This window comes from Grampus griseus, assembly GCF_964374135.1.
Source record: "Grampus griseus genome assembly, chromosome: 6".
Lineage (NCBI taxonomy): Eukaryota > Metazoa > Chordata > Mammalia > Artiodactyla > Delphinidae > Grampus > Grampus griseus.
This window is the reverse complement of record NC_139000.1, coordinates 37,044,706-37,067,826: the sequence shown is the minus strand read 5'-3', so window position 1 is coordinate 37,067,826 and position 23,121 is coordinate 37,044,706. Positions and strand designations below refer to the sequence as shown.

The window sequence follows — 23,121 nt, the reverse complement described above, 5'->3', positions numbered from 1 at the left end:
CCTGTACTCCGCAACAAGAGAAGCCACTGCAATGAGTAGCCCATGCACCACAACGAAGAGTAGCCCCGGCTCAACACAACTAGAGAAAGCCGACGCAGCAATGAAGACCCAACACAGCCAAAAAAAAGGAAAAAGAAAAAAATCACACAAAAATACATGTTCCTTATAAAAATTCAAATAGCATGGAAATGTACATGGATAAAAAGTTAAGTTTCTCTTCCTCCTTCTTTTGACCTCCTTTGCATTCCCCAGAAATAAGCCACTGTTAACTTTCTTGTGTCTTGGTTTAGGCACAAGAAATTTCTTCTCTAGAAATTTATTTTGACAAAATTTGGGTCATACTCTATGTACTATATATGGTGATAGTATTGTATAAACTAAAGCATATTATCTTGGACATCATTTCATGTTATACTTTAAGATCTATCTTGCTGATCTCAACAGCTGCTTTATGTCATAAGTTATCTAACCAATCCTTTTTTTTTTTGCAATCCTTTATTGATTGACATGTAGGTTGTTTCCAGTTTTTTTTGATATACCACTGTAATGAATAGCTTTATCTATGCCCATTTATGAATCTAGGATAAATTGCTTAAAGTAGAATTTAAGGAATAGGTCAAATCTACAAACAAGAAATAATGGAAAGGGTGTGGAGAAAAGGGAACCTTCCTATACTGTTGATGGGAAAGAAGATTGGTACAGCCACTATGGAGAACAGTATGGAGGTTCCTTAAAAAACTAAAAATAGAACTACCCTATGACCCACCAATCCCACTACTGGTCATATACCCAGAGAAAACCATAATTCAAACAACACATGCACCCCAATGTTCATTGCAGCACTACTTACAATAGCCAGGACATGGAAGCAACCTAAATGTCCATCAATAGAGGAATGGATAAACAAGATGTGGTACATGTATACAATGGAATATTACTCAGCCATAAAAAGGAACGAAATTGGGTCATTTGTAGAGATGTGGATGGACCTAGAGAGTGTCATATGGAGTGCAGTAAGTCAGAAAGAAAGAGAAAAACAAATATCGTATATTAATGCATATATGTGTAATCTAGAAAAATGGTATAGATGATCTTATTTGCAAAGCAGAAATAGAGACACAGACGTAGAGAACAAACAGTATGGATACCAAGGTGGAAAGCAGGGCAGGTGGAAGGAATTGGGAGATTGGGATTGACATATATACACTACTGATACTATGTATAAGAGATAACTAATGAGAACATACTGCGTAAAGCACAGGCAAGTCTACTCTGGGGACCTAAAAGGAAGGAAATCCAAAAAAGAGGGGATATATGTATATGTATAGCTGATTCATTTTGCTGTATAGTAGAAACTAACGCAACATTGTAAACCAACTATACTCCAATAAAAATTAATTAAATAAAGAATAGGTCACAAGGTATGTGTATCGTTACTCTTCCTAGTACTGCCAAGTTGCTTGTGTTAAAAAAAAAAAAAAGATTGTACCAGTTTATATTTCTGCCAACTATGTCTCAGGTGTCTCTTTTCTGCATATCTTTGCCAACATTTTGTAATTTCCCAATTTTTTTTTTTTTTTTTTTTGCGGTATGCGGGCCTCTCACTGTTGTGGCCTCTCCCGTTGTGGAGGACAGGCTCCAGACACGCAGGCTCAGCGGCCATGGCTTACGGGCCCAGCCGCTCCGCGGCATGTGGGATCCTCCCAGACCGGGGCATGAACCCGTGTCCCCTGCATCGGCAGGCGGACTCTCAACCACTGTGCTACCAGGGAAGCCCCTGTAATTTCCCAATTTTTAAATGTTGGTATCTTGTTTAATTTAACTTTATTCAGTTTTAATTTTGACTGTTTACTGATATTCATGTATACTAGTGTTGTTGCTGCTGTCTTATGATTTCAGTCTATTTATATCTTGTACCTTATGGTGATTTGAGCAAAAATGGCATGATTTTCCAGTAAGCTCAGAAATAACTAAACTCAGAGCAACTATTACTTCAGAAAAATAGAAAAGAAGACTTTCTTGTGTGTCTGTAGGCCAAGTTGCAGGTGAAGAGAAAAGCAATTGGAGTTCTTGCTTGTGGCTTAGTTGCTTGTATTCTTAATGCTGTGTTCTCAGCTATACTAGTCTGGAATGGAGTTTCTGTCTTGTTGAATTGGGAGGGGGGTGGGTGGGGATGGGTCTTGGTTCAAATACAGCAGAAATTGGCTATTCTTAAAGTTGTAGTAGATTTTCTTGAATATATATTTCTTCATTTGCTGTGTGCTCTTAGGACCATCTCTAGAGACTTTAAATGGTTTTTTTTTTCTGATTTGGCAAAAAAAAATAATAAAAAAAAATTAAAAAAGAAAATCAAACGTACCCATATATTCAGCACAAAAGAGAAACACTGAGACAAAATATGGATCAGGTCAACTTTGGTGACATTTAAACAGGTACACTTTTTAGTAATCCACATGAAGGAATCAAATACAGTCCTTTCTCCTTTGTCCCTCCTATCCAAAATTTCACCTCCTTCCCCTCAAACCGCTCTTCAGCAATTGGTGGCAATATTTCAAAGTCTTATAATAAAACCTTCAAGTAATTTACTACCTAATTTGTACAGCACTCCTCAGCCATAAAATGGTTTACTTTGCACTTGTTGAAAATAAGTGAGAGAGGAGGAAGAGCTGCTCTGCTGCAGTCTATAAGTTCTGATGTAGAACAAATTCACCAAAATACATTGTTAAGTAGAAAACAGCAAGGGACAGTGAATGTGTTAGAATATGCTACTATTTGTGTTTTTAATAGGGGTTGGGGGTCTACATATATGCTTATAGATTCAAAGACTGACCCTGGAACGATATACAAGAAAGCATTAATTGTGGTACCCTATAAGAAAGAAAGATAACTGATTTGTGAGGGAGACCTAATTTTCCCTGAGTAACTTTTTAAACCATTGTGCATGTATTACTTACCTCACCCCTCAAAATAGTTTTAAGGAGAAAAATACAGAGCTACAAGGATGTTTATTGCAGTACTATTTATAATAGTACAAACTTTGAACAATCTAAGTACCCAACAAGAGGAGTGGTTAAATATATTACAGTTTAAATTAAAAGCCCAGGCTCTGGAGCCAAATCAACTATGATTTTTAAATTTTTATTTTATTTTTCTTTTTGGCTGCGTTGGGTCTTCATTGCTGTACGCGGGCTTTCTCTACTTGCAACGAGCGGGAGCTACTCTTCCTTGCGGTGTGTGGGTTTCTCATTGCGGTGGCTTTGCTTGTTGTGAAGCACAGGCTCTAGGCGTACGGGCTTCAGTAGTTGTGGCCCATGGGCTCTAGAGTGCAGGCTCAGTAGTTGTGGCGCACAGGCTTAGTTGTTCCGCGGCATGTGGGATCTTCCCGGACCAGGGCTCGAACCCGTGTCCCCTGCACTGGCAGATGGATTCTTAACCACTGTGCCACCAGGGATGCCCACATTTGATGTTTTTAAAAGATGTTGCATTTTTTTTGGAAGTTGTTATAGTCCATCTTAAATATATACAATGAGGGTATGTGTACCATTTTTCTTTACTCTTTTTTTATTGTGGTAAAATACATGTAACATAAAATTAACTATCTCAACCATTTAAAAGATACAATTCAGTGGTATGAATACATTCATAACGCTGTGGAACCATCACCACTATTCATATCCATAGTTCTTTTCATCTTGCAAAACTGAAATTCTATACCCATTAAACAGTAACTCCCCATTCTCCTCTGCCCCCAGCCCCTGGCAACCACCATTCTACTTTCTATCTCCAATTTTGACTACTCTAAGTACCTCATACAATTGGAATCATACAGTATTTGTTTTTTTGTGACTGGCTTATTTCACTTAGCATAATATCCTCAAGGTTCATCTATGCTGTAGCGTATGTCGAAATTTGCTCCCTTTTTAAGACTGAATGATATTCCCTAGTATGTGTATATCACATTTTGCTTATCTGTTCATTCATTGATGGGCACTTAGGTTGCTTCCACATTTTAGCTATTATGAATAATGCTGTGAACATGGGTATGCAAATATCTCTTTGAGATTCTGCTTTCAGTTCTTTTGGGTACATACCCAGAAGTGGAATTTCTGGATCATATGGTAATTCTATTTTTAATTTTTTGAAGAATCATCATACTGTTACCCATAGTAGCTGTACCATTTTACATTCCCACCAACAGTGTACGAGGGTTCCAATTTCTCCACATCCTCGCCAACACTTGTTATTTTGTTTTTTTGGGTTTTTTCCCCTGTTTTTTTGATAGTAGCCATCCCAATGGGTGTGAAGTGGTATCTCATTGTAGTTTTGACTTGTATTTCCCTAATGATTGAGCATCTTTTTATGTGCTTTTCGGCTATTTTTATATCTTCTTTGGAGAAACATCTATCAAGTCCTTTGCCCATTTTTTTTTTAACATCTTTATTGGGGTATAATTGCTTTACAATGGTGTGTTAGTTTCTGCTTTATAACAAAGTGAATCAGTCATACATAAACATATGTTCCCATATGTCTTCCCTCTTGCGTCTCCCTCCCTCCCACCCTCCCTATCCCACCCTTCCAGGCTGTCACAAAGCACCGAGCCAATATCCCTGTGCCATGCGGCTGCTTCCCACTAGCTATCTACCTTACTACGTTTGTTAGTGTGTATATGTCCATGACTCTCTCTCGCCCTGTCACAGCTCACCCTTCCCCCTCCCCATAACCTCAAGTCTGTTCTCTAGGAGGTCTGCGTCTTTATTCCTGCCTTACCCCTAGGTTCTTCATGACATTTTTTTCCCTTAAATTCCATATATATATGTGTTAGCATACGGTATTTGTCTTTTTCTTTCTGACTTACTTCACTCTGTATGACAGACTCTAGGTCTATCCACCTCACTACAAATAGCTCAATTTCGTTTCTTTTTATGGCTGAGTAATATTCCATTGTATATATGTGCCACATCTTCTTTATCCATTCATCCGATGATGGGCACTTAGGTTGTTTCCATCTCTGGGCTATTGTAAATAGAGCTGCAATGAACATTTTGGTACATGACTCCTTTTGAATTTTGGTTTTCTCAGGGTATATGCCCAGTAGTGGGATTGCTGGGTCATATGGTAGTTCTATTTGTAGTTTTTTAAGGAACCTCCATACTGTTTTCCATAGTGGCTGAACCAATTCACATTCCCACCAGCAGTCCTTTGCCCATTTTTGAATTGGGTTTTTGTTATTGTTGAGTTTTAGGAGTTCTTTATATATTCTGGGGATTAATCCCTTATCAGATATATGATTTGCAAATATTTTCTCCTATTCTGTGGGTTACTTTTTCATTCTGTTGATACTGTCTTTTGATGCAGAAAAGTTTTTAATTTTAATGAAGTCTAATTTGTCTATTTTTTGTTGTTGTTGCCTGTGCCTTTGGTGTCCTATCCAAGAAATCACTGCTAAATCCAGGGTTGTGCAGTTTTGGCCCTATGTTTTTTTCTAAGAGTTTTCCAGTTTGGGGTCTTGCATTTAGGTTTTGATCCATTTTCTGTTAATTTTTCTATATGATGTTAAATAAGGGTCCACCTTCATTTTGTGCATTGTAGATACTCAGTTATCCTAGCACCATTTCTTTCTTTTTCTTAAATTAATTTTTATTGGAGTATAGTTGATTTACAATGTTGGGTTAGTTTCTGCTGTACAGCAAAGTGAATCAGTTATACATATACATATATTGACTCTTTTTTAGATTTTTCCCATATAGGTCATTACAGATTATTGAGTAGCGTTCCCTGTGCTATATAGTAGGTCCTTATTAGTTATCTATTTTATATATATGTCAATCCCAAGGTCGCAATTTATCCTTCCCCGCCCCATTAGTAACCATAAGTTTGTTTTCTACATCTGTGACCCTATTTCTGTTTTGTAAATAGGTTCATTTGTACCATTTGTTTTTTAGATTCCACATATAAGTGATATCATATATTTGTCTTTCTCTGTCTGACTTACTTCACTCAGTATGACAATCTCTAGGTCCATCCATTTTGCTGCAAATGGCATTATTTCATTCTTTTTTATGGCTGAGTAATATTCCATTGTATATATGTACCACATCTTCTTTATCCATTCATCTGTCGATGGACATTTAGGTTGCTTCCATGTCCTGGCTATTGTAAATAGTGCTGCAATGAACATTGGGGTGCATATATCTTTTTGAATTATGGTTTTCTCCAGGTATATGTCCAGGTGTGGGATTGCTGGATCATATGGTAGCTCTATTTTTAGTTTTTTAAGGAACCTCTATAGTGTTCACCATAGTGGCTGTACCAAGTTACTTTCCCACCAACAGTATAGGAGGGTTCCCTTTTCTCCACACCCTCTCCAGCATTTATTTTTTGTAGATTTCTTAATGATGGCCATTCTGACTGGTGTGAAGTGATACCTCACTGTGGTTTTGATTTGCATTTCTGTAATAATTAGCGATGTTGAGCATCTTTTCATGTGCCTCTTGGCCATCTGTATGTCTTCTTTGGAGAAATGTCTGTTTAGATCTTCTGCCCATTTTTTGATTGGGTTGTTTGTTTTTTGATATTGAGCTGCATGAGCTGTTGGTGTATTTTGGAGATTGATCCCTTTTTGTTCACTTTGTTTGCAAATATTTTCTCCCATTCTATGGGTTGTCTTTTCATTTTGTTTATGGTTTCCTTTGCTGTGAGAGCTTTTAAGTTTCATTAGTTCCCTTTCGTTTATTTTTGTTTTTATTTTCATTATTCTAGGAGGTGGATCAAAAAAGATCTTGCTGTGATTTACGTCAGAGTGTTCTGCCTATGTTTTCTTTCTTTTTTTAAAAAAATTTATTTTTTTTTAAAATAAGATTTTATTTATTTTTGCATTTTTAATTGAGGTATAGTTGATCCACTATGTTGTGTCAGTTTCAGGTGTATAGCAAAGTGATCCAGTTAAAATACATAGACATCTCTTTTTTTTCAGATTCTTTTCCCTCATAGGTTACCACAAAATATATAGTTCCCTGTGCTGTACAGCAGGTCCCCGTTTTCTGTCCATTTTATATTTAGTAGTGCCAGCACCATTTCTCTTTTTTTTTAAAGTAAATTTATTTATTTATTTATTTATTTTTGGCTGCATTGGGTCTTCGTTGCTGTGCACGGGCCTTCTCTAGTTGTGACGAGTGGGGGCTACTCCTTGTTGTGGTGCACGGGCTTCTTGTTGCGGTGGCTTTTCTTGTTGCAGAGCACGGGCTCTAGGCACATGGGCTTCAGTAGTTGTGGCACATGGGCTCAGTAGTTGTGGCTCACAGGCTGTAGAGTGCAGGCTCAGTAATTGTGGCAACGGGCTTAGTTGCTCCGCGGCATGTGGGATCTTCTTGGACCAGGGCTTGAACCAGTGTCGCCTGCATTGGCAGGCAGATTCTTAACCACTGCGTCACCAGGGAAGTCCCAGCACCATTTCTTGAAAGGATGCTTTTCCCCATTGAATGTTCTTGGTACCCTTGAAAAAAATCATTTGATCATATATGTAAGGGCTTATTTCTGGGCTCTTTATTCTCTTTTATTGGTCTATATGTCTGTCTTTATGTCAGTAGCATACCGTTTTGATTTACTATAGCTTTTTAAAAAAATTTATTTATTTATTTTTGGCTGCTTTGGTTCTTCATTGCTGTGCATGGCTTTCTCTAGTTGTGGCAAGCAGTGGCTTTTCTTCGGTGCAGTGTGCGGGCTTCTCATTTCTGTGGCCTCTATTGTTGCGGAGCACGGGCTCTAGGCACGTGGGCTTCAGTAGTTGTGACACATGGGCTCAGTAGTTGTGGCTTGCGGGCTCTAGAGCTCAGGCTCAGTAGTAGTGGTGCATGGGCTTAGTTGCTCTGTGGCATGTGGGATCTTCCTGGGCCAGGGCTCGAACCCGTGTCCCCTGCATTGGCAGGCAGATTCTTAACCACTGCGCCACCAGGGAAGTCCTACTATAGCTTTTTAATAGGTTTTGAAATAAGAAAGTATGAGTCCTCTAGCTTTGTTCTTCCTTTTCAAGAATATTTTGGGTATTTGGGGTCTGTTGAGATTCCATATAGATGGGGTTTTATATTTCTGTAAAAAAAATATTGGGATTTTAATAGCGACTGTGTTGAATCTTTCAATCATTTTAGGAGGTATTGACATCTTAACAATATTGTCTTCTCATTCATTGGGAATAATAATATATTATTTTGGTTTTTGTGAAGATTCAAGATAATGTTCATGGCAAGAACCAAGCCATCAGTAAAATTAGTCCATCACCACCACCCTTCTAACTTAGATTGTATGATTGAATAAAGTATTATCAACCTATGATTAAATTATTAGCCTGGTAATGTGGTTTCTTCTTTTTTGTGATAGATATCCCAGAGGAGGAAGCCAGATATTGGACCTACAAATTGGAGCAAATCAATGCCTTGGGAACTGACAATGAGGTAGGAACTGTTTTTTACAATGTAAAGAGTGTCTTTATAGGACGCTTTAAGGGAGTGACTCAGGAACATGTTGAAGAATGAAAGAATTTAAACTGCATTAGCGAAAAAAGGTAGCTAGAAGATTGCCTATTATTAGAAAGATCTGTCTGCTTTTTCTTTTCTTCCCATTGTCCCCCAGAAGTGGCTGAATTGGCCCTAGTCTGGCTCTAGACTGTTGGGGAGCAAGCTTATACTAGGGAATCTGTCCTCTTGTTACACAGATGAGCAGAAGCCTTTTTTTCCTGCTTGTTCCCAGATTTTTGGATATGTATCCTTATTATGTGCTCTTTTTAGGAATGTTTAGACTATTGCATTGCTTAGTCCTGCTGTCCTAACTTATTTCCAGAGATGAGTTTTGTGCACAGAATAGAACACAATCAGCTCAACCTGGGCCAGCAAGAATGGGGAGTGTTTTTGTTGGTGGTGGTGGAGGGAAAAGATAAGGTTTTTAATTTAGGGCATGTTGGGCTATTAGAAAATTTGTCTGGTAAGCAACCTGTTAGGAAACATCTGGTAAGCAACCTAATGTGAGAATCTGAAGCTCAGGGTATGATGAGGTCGGGTATAGAGTTTGGATTTATCAAGATATTTGTAGCAAGCTCACTCAGGTAAAGTATGTAGAAAGAGTATTGAAGAACAGGGACAAAACCTTGGGAAACATCAAAGGTAGAATCCTGAGAAACAAAAGAGACTGAGAAAGAGCTGCCTGAAAGAGAGAGTAGGCGAACCAGAAAAAGGTTTATGGAACAAAGGAAAAAAAAAGTTTTGAGGCAGAAATTCTTGACAGTGTGAAATATTACCGAGAGCAAAGAAGATGAGTAATGAAGTGGAGCCATTGGATTTGTCAATTAATGGTCAATATCCATAGGTTAGTACAGGAAGCCAAAATGCAGTGATTTGATGTGTGTGTTAGTTTCCCAGGGCTGCCAAAACAAAGTACCACATACTGTTGGCTTACAGCAACAGAAATTTATTCTCTCACAGTTCTGGTGGCTAAAATTCTGACATCAGGTATTGGTGGGATCAGTTCCTTCTGGAGGTTTTGAGGAAGAAGCTGTCCCATGCCTTTCTTCTACTTTCTGGTGCTTCCTAGCAGTCTTTGCTGTTCCTTGGCTTATAGACACATTATTTCAGTCTCTGTCTCCACTATCACATGCCTTCCTGGGTTGTGTCTGCCTGTCCTCACAGTACGTTGTCATCTCTTTTTGTGTCTGTGTTCAAATTTCCATTGATTTTTGTGGGGGCACCAGTCATTGGATTAACTTGATTACATCTGCAGAGACTCTATTTCCAGATAAGGTCACATTCATAGGTACTGGGGATTAGGATTTCACAACATTATCTTTTTTTGTTTTTTTGTAGGCAGATTATATCTTGCCTCTCTTTTAGTGATGTTAAAATTACACAGTGGATTCAACTTGGTGTCAGCCTATTTCATCCATTTTAAAGTGATCCCACAAGCCTTTTACCTAATGGTTTTAGCAGCAAATAATAATCATTATTTTATTAGGGTTGCACAATGATGATTTTCTAATTATATCATCTCTTCAGCATTTATTATCTATGATTTGTCTGCCTCATCAGCTGTTTGGTTCACTTGAAATAAAGTCCGTGCAAGAAAAACATTCTCTTTAGCAATTTTCAAAATAATGAGTGTTGCATAAGCAGCTTCTCAAGGTGACCAGTGAGTTGTTTTCTTTTTTTTAGTGGGATATTATTATCAATTTATGGATTTTGATATATTTGTGTTTCAATCCATTGCAATCTTTATTCTTTTTGATACTAAACTCGTTTCATCTTTGGTTAGTGGGAGCGTCTTCCTTTCTTTTTTCTATTTTTATCATGAAAAAATTTTAAACAAATATAAAAGTTGAAGGACTAGTAAAATGAAACCTGTACACTTATCTCCAAGATTCAATGATTATCAAAATTTGGTCATACTTGCTGCAAAACCATTTTAAAAACACAATGTAGAATCTTATCTTTTTTTTTCTTATGGTGTGCAACAGTTCCCATCCACAGCAGCCTCTTGGGTCAAGACTGGCCTAGGGATCTACCACTTGACAGAGTGGAAATGTATCACTATTTATTACTTTTCCTACTCATGGAAAATTAGGTTTTCACTATTATAAATGCATGCTTCAGTGAACATCTCTGACCCTGTTTCTCTCTGCTTATGTATGGGAGATTCTCTGGCTATATACCTGGAAATAGAATTGCTTTGTTGTGGAATGTGCTCTGTGTAACGTTACTGGATGTTGCTAAGTTGTTCTCTAAAATAATTATACCAATTTATATTCCACTTTTTCTGCTGCTCTGTATCCTTACTGATACTTGTTATTGCCAGATTTAAAATTTGTGCTAATCTAATGAGTTTAGAGCTTTATCATTTAAATTTGCATTTGTCCATTTATTGGTGACATTCATTTAGTCATTTATTCACCAGATAACTTATTGAACACTGTGTACCAGGCCCTGTCGTAGGTGCTTGGTATACATCAGAAGTTAAAACAAAGACCAATGTCCTCTTGGATCAAATAGGAGGAGACAGACAATAAGCAGGAACCTAATAAATATAGTTAAGCATCAAAAGATGAGAAGTCTTCTAGGAGGAAAACCTATTCTCTCCATTCACTTTTTACACTTCTTTTGTTAGGTTTATTCCTAATCATTGTGAATGGTATATTTAAAAATTACACTTTCTAATAGGTCATTGCTATCTATATAAGGCAATGCTGCTCGATTTTTTTTTTTTTTAGTATTGATCTTATTCACCAACTCTTATTAATTCTACTAGTTTAGAGATTCCTTTGGGTTTTTTAGTTTTTGCATCTTTGAATAATAAGTTTTTATCTCTTTTCAATCCTTATGTCTTATTTTTTAAGTGAAATTTTTACATATGTTTTTATTAACAGACTTAAATATTAAGCAGTTTGTAGAGAGGGCTTCCATATCACATCTTACCCGCCCCCTCCCTCTAGTTTTCCTTATTATTAGCATTTTACATTAATATGGTACATTTATTACAATTAATGAGCCAATATTGATATACTATTATTAACTAAAAGTTAATATTTTATATTTCTATTTATTTTTGTTTTATTAAATAAAAATCCTTAGTTTTTTTCAAATTTCCTTAGTTTTTATTTCATGCGTTTTTTCAGTTCCATTACCCCATAACGGACACTGGGTTACATTCAGTTGTAATATCTCCTTCGGCTTCTCTTGGCTGTAATATTTTCTCAGACTTTCCTTGTTTTTGGTGACCGCTTATTTTTAAAAATTCATTGTGTAAAACATCCTGTGTAATTTTTAATGGTGAGAGTGGGGAAGCCTTGTCTTTTTCCTGACTATAAGGGGAATGCTTCATAAATCTTGAAGTATGATATTTGCTGTAGATTTTGATAGGTACCCTTTATCTGATTAAGGAAATTCTATTTTCTTTCTGATTTTCTAAGATATTTTGTCATGAAAAAGTAAGGGATTTTATCAAGATCTTTTCTGCATTGTTTGATCACATAGTTTTTCTCCTTTAGTCTGTGTGGTGAATTGCATGAATAGATTTTCAGATATTGAACTGTCCTTTCATTTAAAGTCCTTCTGGTCATGATACATGAAAATTTATATGCCAGCATTCATGCATATACGTACATATTCACACAGAAATATAAAGACTTATTTATGATAAATAAATGTCATATGATTTGGTTTGGTAATCTAGGATTTTTGCATCTGTATTCATAAATGAGATTGGCCTATAATTTTCCTTACTTTTACTACTTTTATTTTCTTGTACATAGGTATTATGGATTTTTTTCCTTAGCTCTCTTAATATTATTAATTAGGCTCTAGCTGGTCTTCAGCATTCTGCTTTGGACCTGAAAGAGATTCATTAAATACGTCTGCTGGAAATATCTACTCTCATCTATTAAGTCTGAATTCTTCTAGTTTAATGCTTAAAGTTTTATGATTTTGTCACTCTTGTGCCTGTGTACTGCCTATAAAAATCACCATTATTTATAATAGTTATTATAACCAAGTCCCTTTGTTACTTTGGAGTGGGTTGTTTAGCCTTTAAGAAGTTTTGAACTTTTTTATGATTGATAGTTTTACTAATACTATTATATTGTTTAAACTGTGCCTGATCCTTCCCCGAAGTAGTAATAGCACTGTCTACCTCTGATATTTGTATCGTAGTTTGTTTCTTGTAAAGTACTTTATATATAAAAGTATATTTATTTACAAAAAGTGTTTTGTATTTTGTATCCAACCACTTGAAATGCCCTTCACCACTAACACTCATGTGTAAACCACCATCAATTTTCATCTGGATAATTGCAATAATTAGTCTTATTTCCCCTCTGGTTGCCTATAGTTCTTCTCACACAGCAGCCAGAGTGATTTTTAAAGTATAATGAAGTCATATCCCTCTAGTGTTTAAAACTTTACATACCTTCTCAATAGACTAGAGTAAAATCTAAACTCTTTACCATGATTACAAACTCTATTCCCCCAGTGCCTGGAACAAGGCCTTGCACATAATAGGCACTCAAGAAATATCTGTTGAATGAATGACTCCTTCAGTGTTAGAAAAACTCTGTCTTGCCCAGAATCTTACAATTTATTAATAAATGGCAGAGTCAGGATGAAAACTCATATTTGCAAGTTATATTTGCAAGTTGCTAGACCAAGTTATGTTTTCCCAATCCTCCAATGGGCTCTGAACCAAGCCATTTTTTCTTCCAGACTCTGTGTACCTGTGTTAATTTGTTTATACCTTTTTCTTTTTGTTTTGCCTTTCCAAATCTTGTCCGTCTTCAAGACTTGAACTTAATGTGGCTCCCTTTTATAGAACTTTCTTTCTATGGCTTCAGTACTCTGTTTTTAGGTGGTGATAGTGGTGGGTTGTGTTGGGGAGGTTAGAGTATAACTGGGAAGGGGACACTAGTAAATACCAGATGCTTATGTAAGTAATTTCACTTCCCACGTGACCTTGTGAGGGAAGAAGCCTCATCTTTTTAAAGATGGAGAAAACTCAAGTCTCAGAGAGATTTTCAGTTCTACCACCCAAATGGGGAAATCTGTATATTATTTGAGTTTTCTAAGTCCTCTGAACTTCTAAGGCTAAGCCTTCTACAGCTGCCTGGTAGAGCTGGAATGGTGCCCAGGTGCCCTTGGTCAGAACAGCCTTCCTGCTATCCTGCTTTAGCCTGTTGCATTGGGCCAATGCCATATCTGTTAGTCTGGCCTGTATGTCAGGATCACACAGGGAAATCAGCAGCAGGATGATCGGTTTCTGTTTGATAAGAAATTTGACTCTAGTCAAATGCTAAACCTTTTTATAGGTAGCTATAGTTTTTTTGTTGTTGTTTTGTTTTTCTCCTTCTTTACTTGGGCCTCTTACTATGTTTTTTTTTTTTTGTTTGTTGTTTTTGTTTATCCTTTCTGCCTCTAGTATTCTAGTCAAGAAGAAAGCCAGAGGAAACCATTGCCTACTGCTGCCGCCCAGTGTTGTAAGTGAGAAACTTGTCTTTGAATCTTCTTAATCACAACTTTCTGTCAGTTCTCTAAATGTGGCTTATTTTGAGTTGGGGAGGTTGGAGATGTGGTATGTATAAACAGGAGATATTCCAGAAATATACCTTATTCAGGCCCATACTGCCAATGGCTATCTGTCCTTTAGCTTTAAGAAGAGATCTTTTGGTTTTGTGTGGCTATAGGTAGGGCAATGGTATTCTTTTTTCTCCATTTGCCTGCTTTTACCCCTGGAGGAATGTTTTCTCCCATTCTGTCCCCATTTATCTGTTATTATCCTTTAAGGCTCAGTTTAAATGTTACCCCCTCTGGGAAATCTTCATGCTGTTTCCTCCTTCTCCACAGTCTAGCTTAGATCTTTCTCTGCTTCCATCGTATAACCTATCATATGTTATAATCTATGTATATTTCTTTGACAAGAAAGCAAAATTTTTAAAGATATAGAATCTTCCATTTGTATTCCTAGTATCTGGCTCAATACCTGATACATAGTATAGTAAGCCTCAGTAAAGTTTGATAAACGATTAACTGAGTGAGAGAATTTGTCATTTCTTCTGAGATTAACTTATCCAGACCACACATTTTACTTCTTGAAATGAGCCGTGCATTGTTGGTATATTGGTATCTTCTCAGCTTCTCTCAGAAGAGCTTGAAGAGATACTGAAGGACTGACTTGAAATCAGTTCTCTTTCACTTTTTCAACCTGTGGGGGTGGGTGTGCATATGTTGTGTTTCTTTTGTTTTGCTATAGTGTTTCTGAATCAATGCCAAACTTTTAGCAACTGCAGGTTGATAGTGGTGGTGATAGTGGTAGTAGTTATTGTAGTAATACTAGTAATAATAAGAACCACAGCAGCTAACGTATTTTGAGGTTTTATGGTATGCCAGATGCTGCTGTAAGAGCTAAAATTTACTAACTTATTTAATCTTCACAACAACCCTAAGACATAGATTTTACTGTTTTCCTCATTTTTAAGATGAGGAAACTGAGATGGAGTTATTTGCCACAGATCACATAGGTAGTAAGTGGTGAAGTAAATATTCAGATATAGACAATCTGACTCTATAGCCTATGCATTGAACCACTATGTTATACTACTTCCTTCATATTGTTTCTGAAAAGGAAAACCTCCATTCATGGTTTATAAATCCATTGGTTGCCTTCCATTCTATTGGCTACTTACTTTCCTGATAAAAGTAAGACCACTGGCAGAGGTCAACACTTTTTCTTTATTTAAGGAAAACCTATTTTTCATATGACTTATTACTTTTGTTTTTGTCATTTAGGAACTAGGATTTATCAAATATTTAGGGTCATGGGAGACCACAAGAATCTGAATTGACGACCAAGTTGTGAATTAAAGTCTATACGTCATTTCCAAAACTCATTGTAATGAGCTAATTTTGAGTTTTTAATCTTTTAAATCTTTTTCCAGGACTGCTAATGAGAAGTGAAATAGAACGATTGATATTTCTCTTGCCATTCCTTCCTGGGTCCATTTGATGAAATGCAGTTCAAGTGATTAAAGAGCAAATGCCTAGAGGGCAGGAGGAAATAAGAGACTATAATAATCAGCACGTTTATTAATTCTCTTACATTTTTTATATGTTTACCAGCTAATTTGTTTTTATGTGCATAGACTATTCCTGTCTTTTGACTACTCTCTAATATATATATATGTATTTTTTTAAACTATTTTTAAAATAGATCTTTATTGGACTACAATTGCTTCACAATACCGTGTTAGCTTCTGTTGCACAACAAAGTGAATCAGCCATATGCATACACATGTCCCCATATACCCTCCCTCTTGAGCCTCCCTCCCACCCTCCCTATCCCACCTCTCTAGGTGGTCACAAAGCACTGAGCTGATCTCCCTGTGCAATGCAGCTGCTTCCCACTAGTTATCTATTTTACATTTGGTAATGTATATATGTCAATGCTACTCTCTCACTTCGTCCCAGCTTCTCCTTCCCCACCGTGTCCTCAAGTCCGTTCTCTACGGCTGTGTCTTTATTCCTGTCCTGCCCCTAGGTTCATCAGAACCATTTTTCAAAAAAGATCTTGCTGTGGTTTATGTCAAAGAGTGTTTTTCCTATGTTTTCCTCTAAAAGTTTTATACTGTCTGGTCTTACATTTAAGTCTTCAATCCATTTGGAGTTTCTTTTTGTGTATGGTGTTAGAGAGTGTTCTAATTTCATTCTTTTACATGTAGCTGTCCAGTTTTCCCAGCACCAGTTATTGAAGAGGCTGTCTGTCCTCCATTGTATGTTCTTGCCTCCTTTGTTGTAAATTAGGTGCCCATTATGTGTGTGGGTTTATCTCTGGGCTTTCTATCCTGTTCCATTGATCTGTATTTCTGTTTCTGTGCCAGTACCATACTGTTTTGATTACTGTAGCTTTGTGGTATAGTTTGAAGTCAGGGAGCCTGATTCCTCCAACTCCGTTTTTCTTTCTCAAGATTGCTTTGGCTGTTTGGGGTCTTTTATGTTTCCATACGAACTGTAAGATTTTTTGTTCTAATTCTGGCTGTTGGTAGTTTGATAAGGATTGCATTGAATCTGGAGATTGCTTTGGGTAGTATAGTCATTTTCACAATATTGATTCTTCCAATCAAAGACATGGTATATTTCTCCATCTGTTTATGTCATCTTTGACCTCTTTCATCAGTGTTTTATAGTTTTCTGAGTACAAGTCTTTTGCCTCCTTAGGCAGGTTTATTCCTAGGTATTTTATTCTTTTTGTTGCAGTGGTAAATGGGAGTGTTTCCTTAATTTCTCTTTCTGATTTTTCGTTGTTGGTGTATAGGAATGCCAGAGATTTCTGTGCATTAATTTTGTATCCTGCAACCTTACCAAATCCACTGATTAGTTCTAGTAGTTTTCTGGTGGCATCTTTAGGATTTTCTATGTATAGTATCATGTCATCGACAAATAGTGACAGTTTTACTTGTTCTTTTCCAATTTGTATTCCTTTTATTTCCTTTTCTTCTCTGATTGCTGTGTCTAGGACTTCCAAAACTATGTTGAATAAGAGTGGTGAGAGTGGAAATCCTTGTCTTTTTCCTGATCCTAGTGGAAATGCTTTCAGCTTTTCACCATTGAATATGATGCTTGCTGTGGGTTTGTCATATTTGGCCTTTATTATGTTGAGGTAGTTTCCCTCTATGCCCATTTTCTGGAGAGTTTTTATCATAAATAGGTATTGAATTTTGTCAAAAGATTTTCCTGCATCTATTGAGATGATCATATGGTTTTTATTCCTTAATTTGTTAATGTGGTGTAGCACATTGATTGGTTTGCGTATATTGAAGAATCCTTGCATCCCTGGGTTAAATCCCACTTGATCATGGTGTATGATCCTTTTAATGTGCTGTTGGATTCTGTTTGCTAGTATTTTGTTCAGGATTTTTGCATCTATGTTCATCAGTGATATTTGTCTATAATTTTCTTTTTTTGTGATACCTTTTTTTCTGGTTTTGGTATCAGGATGATTGTGGCTTTGTAGAATGAATTTGGGAGTATTTCTCCCTCTGCAATTTTTTGGAAGAGTTTGAGAAGTATTGATGTTAGCTCTTCTCTAAATGTTTGATAGAATTCACCTGTGAAGCCATCTGGTCCTGGACTTTTGTTTGTTGGAAGAGTTTTAATTACAGTTTCAATTTCATTACTTGTGATAGGTCTGTTTATATTTTCTAATTCTTCCTGGTTCAGTCTTGTAAAATTGTGCCTTTCCAAGAATTTGTCCATTTCTTCATGGTTGTTCATTTTATTGGCATACAGTTGTTTGTAGTAATCTTTTAAAATCCATTGTATTTCTACAGTGTCAGTTGTGATTTCTCCTCTTTCATTTCTAATCATATTGATTTGCATCCTCTCCTTTTTTTTCTTGGTGAGTCTGGCTCAGTGTTTATCAATTTTGTTTATCTTCTCAAAGAACCAGCTTTTAGTTTTATTGATCTTTGCTATTGTTTTCTTTGTTTCTATTTCATTTATTTCTGCTCTGATCTTGATGATTTCTTTCCTTCTACTGACTTTGGGTTTTCTTTGTTCTTCTTTCTCTAGTTTTTTTTTTTTTTTTTTTTTTTTTTGGTACACGGGCCTCTCACTGCTGTGGCCTCTCCCGTTGCAGAGCACAGGCTCTGGACGCGCAGGCTCAGCGGCCATGGCTCATGCGCCCAGCCGCTCTGTGGCATGTGGGATCTTCCTGGACCGGGACACAAACCCGTGTCCCCTGCATCGGCAGGCGGACTCTCAACCACTGCGCCACCAGGGAAGCCCTCTCTAGTTGTCTTAAGTGCAGGTTTAGATTGTTTATTTGAGATTTTTTTGTTTCTTGAGGTGAGATTGAATTGCTATAAACTTCCCTCTTAGAACTGCTTTTGCTTGGTCTCATAGGTTTTGAGTCATTGTGTTTTCATTGTCATTTGTTTCTATGTATTTTTTAAATTTCTTCTTTGATTTCTTCAGTGATCTCTTGGTTATTTAGTAGTGCACTGTTTAGCCTCCATGTATGTGTATTTTTTGCAGTTTTTTTTCCTGTAATTGATTTCCAGTCTCATAGCGTTGTGGTCAGATGCTTGATACGATTTCAATTTTCTTAAATTTTCCAAGGCTTGATTTGTGACCCAAGATGTGATCTATCCTGGAGAATGTTCCATATGCATTTGAGAAGAAAGTGTATTCTGACACTTTTGGGTGGAATGTTCTGTAAATATCAATTAGATCTGTCTGGTCTACTGTGTCATTTGAAGCCTGTGTTTCCTTATTTATTTTCTGTTAGGATGATCTGTCCATTGGTGTAAGTGGGGGGTTAAAGTCCCCTACTGTTATTGTGTTACTGTCGATTTCTCCTTTCATGGTTGTTAGCATTTGCCTTATGTATTGATGTGTTCCTATGTTGGGTGCATAAACATTTATAATTGTTATATCTTCTTCTTGGATTGATCCTTTAATCATTATGTAGTGTCCCTCCTTATCTCTTGTAACAGTCTTTATTTTAAAGTCTATTTTATCTGATATGAGAATTGCTACTCCAGCATTTTTTGATTTCCATTTGCATGGAGTGTCTTTTTCCATCCCGTCACTTTCAGTCTGTATGTTTCCCTAGATCTGAAGTGGGTCTCTTGTAGACAGCATATATATGGATCTTGTTTTTGTATCCATTCAGCCAGTCTGTGTCTTTTGGTTGGGGCATTTAATCCATTTACATTCAAGGTTATTATTGATATGTATGTTCCTATTACCATTTTCTTAATTGTTTTGGGTTTGTTTTTGTAGGTCTTTTTCTTCTCTTGTGTTTCCTGCTTAGAGAAGTTTCTTTAGCATTTGTTGTAAAGCTGGTTTGGTGGTGCTGAATTCTCTTAGCTTTTGTTTGTGTGAAAAGCTTTTGACTTCTCCATCGAATCTGAATGAGATCCTTGCTGGGTAGAGTAATCTTGGTTATAGGTTTTTCCCTTTCATCACTTTAAATATATCCTGCCATTCCCTTCTGGCCTGCAGAGTTTCCACTGAAAAATCAGCTGATAACCTTATGGTGATTCCTTTATATGGTATTTTTTGTTTTTCCCTTGCTGCTTTTAATATTTTTTCTTTGAATTTAATTTTTGTTTGTTTGATTAATATGTGTCTTGGTGTGTTTTTCCTAGGGTTTGTCCTGTATGGGACTCTCTGCTTCCTGGACTTGGGTGACTATTTCCGTTCCCATGTTAGGGAAGTTTTCCACTATAATCTCTTCAAATATTTTCTCAGACCCTTTCTTTTTCTCTTCTTCTTCTGGGACCCCTGTAATTCGACTGTTGGTGCGTTTAGTGTTGTCCCAGAGGTCTCTGAGATTGTCTTCAGTTCTTTTCATTCTTTTTTCTTTATTCTGCTCCTTGGCAGTTATTTCCACCATTTTGTCTTCCAGCTCACTTATTTGTTCTTCTGCCTCCGTTATTCTGTTATTGATTCCTTCAAGGGTATTTTTCATTTCAGCTATTGTGTTGTTCATCTCTGTTTGTTTGTTCTTTAGTTCTTCTAGATCTTTGTTAAACATTTCTTGTATTTTCTCAGTCTGTGCTTCCATTCTTTTTCCAAGATTCTGGATCATCTTTACTATCATTACTCTGAATTCTTTTTCAGGTAGATTGCCTATTTCCTCTTCATTTATTTGGTCTTGTAGGTTTTTACCTTGCTTCTTCATCTGTGACATTTTTTTGCTGTCTCATTTTTTTTTAATTAAAAAAAATTTTTTTTTAATGAGCTGGATTGTGTTCCTGTTTTACTGGTTTTTTGGCCTGAGGCTTCCAACACTGGAGTTTGTAGGCTGTTGGGTAGAGCTGGGTCTTGGTGCTGAGATGAGGAACTCTGTGAGACCTCACTCCGATGAATATTCCCTGGGGTCTGAGGTTCTCTGTTAGTTCAGTGGTTCGGACTTGGAGCTCCCACCGCAGGAACTTCTGCCTGACCCTGAGCTGGCAAAAAAAAAAAAAGAGAACAATAACAAACTAAAAAATAAAATTAGACTAGGAAACTAACAGATGTGTTAGAAAGAATGTAAAAATAAAAATATAGATGAATCAATAACCGGAAGGTACATCAGTACCACAATAGTAAAAAAGAGGAGGAGGGAAAAGAAAAAAAAAAAGGGTTGTGGGGGAAGGCCTTGGCTGTGGAGGGTGGGGCCTAAGCAAGGGCGAGGTTTGGGTGGGGGGTGGGGCCAATGCTCAGGACTCACGGGGTTGGAAAAGGCTCTGGGGGCTGTGTGGAGTGGGGTTTAGGCTCAAGGAACAGTAGGGGCCCAGGTGTGCCCCCCACCCCTGCTCTCAGAGGGCAGGGGACCTCACCTGGGAGCCCAGCAGGCTTCCTGGGCTCGAGTGGGTGGGGCAAACGCCCTCCTCTCTCGCCATTCCAGTATGGGGTCTGGGAGGGCCCCTCCTGCCTGCCTCTCCTGATCTTCCCGGCCTCCCTCCTATGCCCAGAAAGACCCACACAGCCTGGAGGGGGCTTGGAGGGCAGGGGATGCCCTGGGAGCTCAGTAGGCTCCCTGGGCCCGATTGGGCGGGGCAGTCGCCCTCCTCTCCTCTTTCGCTCCTCCGGGATGGCCCCTCCCGCCTACCTCTCCTATTCTCCCCTCGGCCTCCTTCCTGTGCCTCCAGGACCCACGTGGCCTGGACGGGGCTTGTGGGGAAGCAGCTTGGGAGCTCAGCAGTCTCCGTGGCCTGAGTGGGCCAGACTCCCTCCCACCTGCCTCTCCTGATCTCCCTGGCCTCAGGGGCACTGATCTTGTCTGGCCTCCACTTCTCCTCTCCCCTTGGTCCCCCTACATCCTACCGGCTCACTCTGGGGTTCCTCCCATCTCCTTGGGGGTCAGAGTCCCCCACCAGCTGCCAGCAGGCACCATAGTTGTGGGGAGACGCTCTCTAATACATTTTTTTTGAAAAATTTTAAACTGTAAGTTTAAAAATGGAAGTGGCATTTACCCTTTACTAGATTCAGTAATTAACATCTTGCCACATTTGCTTCTCTTCCTCGCTACCACTCTTTCCCATTTCTGTCCCCCTATATACATATGTAAAAATACAAATGAGTATTTTCTGAATCATTTGAATATAAGCTTCAGACTTTATGACACATCAGCATGTGTCTCCTAAGAGATAGAACAGTCTATATAACTAAAATACCATTATCAGAATCAGGAAATTTAACATTGCTACAATAATATCTAATATACAGTTCATATTCAGAATTCCACAATTGTCCCCCAAGTATTTTTATAGCCATCCTTCCCCACCAGCGTATGATCTAATCAAGAATCACACATTTTTATTTGGTTGTCCTGAATCTTTAACTCCTTTAATTTAAAAAAAACTTGCCTTTTTAGTCATTTATGACACTGATTTTTTATTCAATCAGAAAAATATTTTATTCTAATTATAATGTCTACTGCAGATGGCAGTGTACACTAGTATGGGTTTCTGGGAAGCCACTTGGCAATACATACCAAGAGCCTTTAAAAATTCATGACCTTTGATTCAACAGTTGAATTTCTGGAAATTTGTCCTAAATAATCAGGAAATAGACAAGAATTTGTATAGAAAGATGTTCACTGCAAAATTATTTAAATAGCAAAATTTGAAAATGACTTAATAGTTAAGCAACAGTAAATGATAATAGTCATAAGATTTGAATATGCTTTGAATAATGTATTGGGGAAATTTTCATGAAACTAAGTTAAAAAGTATATAAAACTCTTACCCTCTGTATATGTGTATGTGTATATGTATATATGTATGTACATATGTAACTTAAGAGTTTTTGCATACCCCTAAAATTCATATTTTGAAGCTCTAGCCCCCAGTATTTGGAGATAGGGCCTGTGAGGAGATGATAAAGATTAAATGAGATCATAAGAATGAGGCTCTAATCTGATAGGACTGATACCCTTTTAAGAAAAGGAAGAGACAACAGAGCTTTCCGTGTGAGGACATAGCAAGAAGGTGGCCATCTGCAAGCCAGAAAGAGAACTTTCATCAGGAAGCAAATCAGCCAGCACCGTAATCTTGGACTTCCTAGCCTTTAAACTTGTGGGATACAAATTTCTGTTGTTTAAACCACCTAGTCTGTGGTATTTTGTTATAGCAGCTGAGCAGACTAGTACAGATTTTGGTGCTGAGAGGTGGGGTGCTGCTGTTACAAATACCTAAAAATGTGACAGTGGCTTTGGAAGTTTGGGTAATGGGCAAAAAGGCTGGAAGGATTCTGAGGTGCATGCTAGAAAGAGCCAAGGTTGCTATGAAGGGACTCTTGGCAGAAATATGGATATTAAAGGCTGTTCTGGAGAAATGTCAGATGGAAATGAGGAACGATTTATTGGAAACTGGAGGAAAGGTGATCCTTGTTATAAAGTGGCAATGAACTTGGCTGAATTGTTCGAGTGTTTTGTGAAAGGTAGAGTTTATAAGTGATTAAATTGGGTGTTTAGCAGAGGAGATTTCTAAGCTAAGCAATGAAGGTGTGGCTTGGGTCTTCCATACTGCTTGTAATAAAATGCAAGAGTAGAGGGTTGAATTGAAGAAGGAATTGTTAAGTAAAAAGGAACCAGAACTTGGAGATTTGG

At 37.5% G+C, this 23,121-nt stretch overlaps 1 protein-coding gene across 2 annotated transcripts in view; it reads left to right on the top strand.

Moving 5' to 3' along the window:
* The window catches only part of UNC13B (unc-13 homolog B), a gene marked incomplete at its 5' end in the record, with an annotated part of 220,009 nt that overhangs the window by 62,479 nt on the left and 134,409 nt on the right, over positions 1-23,121 (top strand). For both annotated transcript variants that reach the window (XM_082655905.1, XM_082655904.1), the window contains 2 exons: positions 8,374-8,447; positions 13,942-13,999. In XM_082655905.1, the coding sequence (XP_082512031.1) occupies positions 8,374-8,447; positions 13,942-13,999 (132 nt within the window). The remainder of the gene's footprint in view (positions 1-8,373; positions 8,448-13,941; positions 14,000-23,121) is intronic.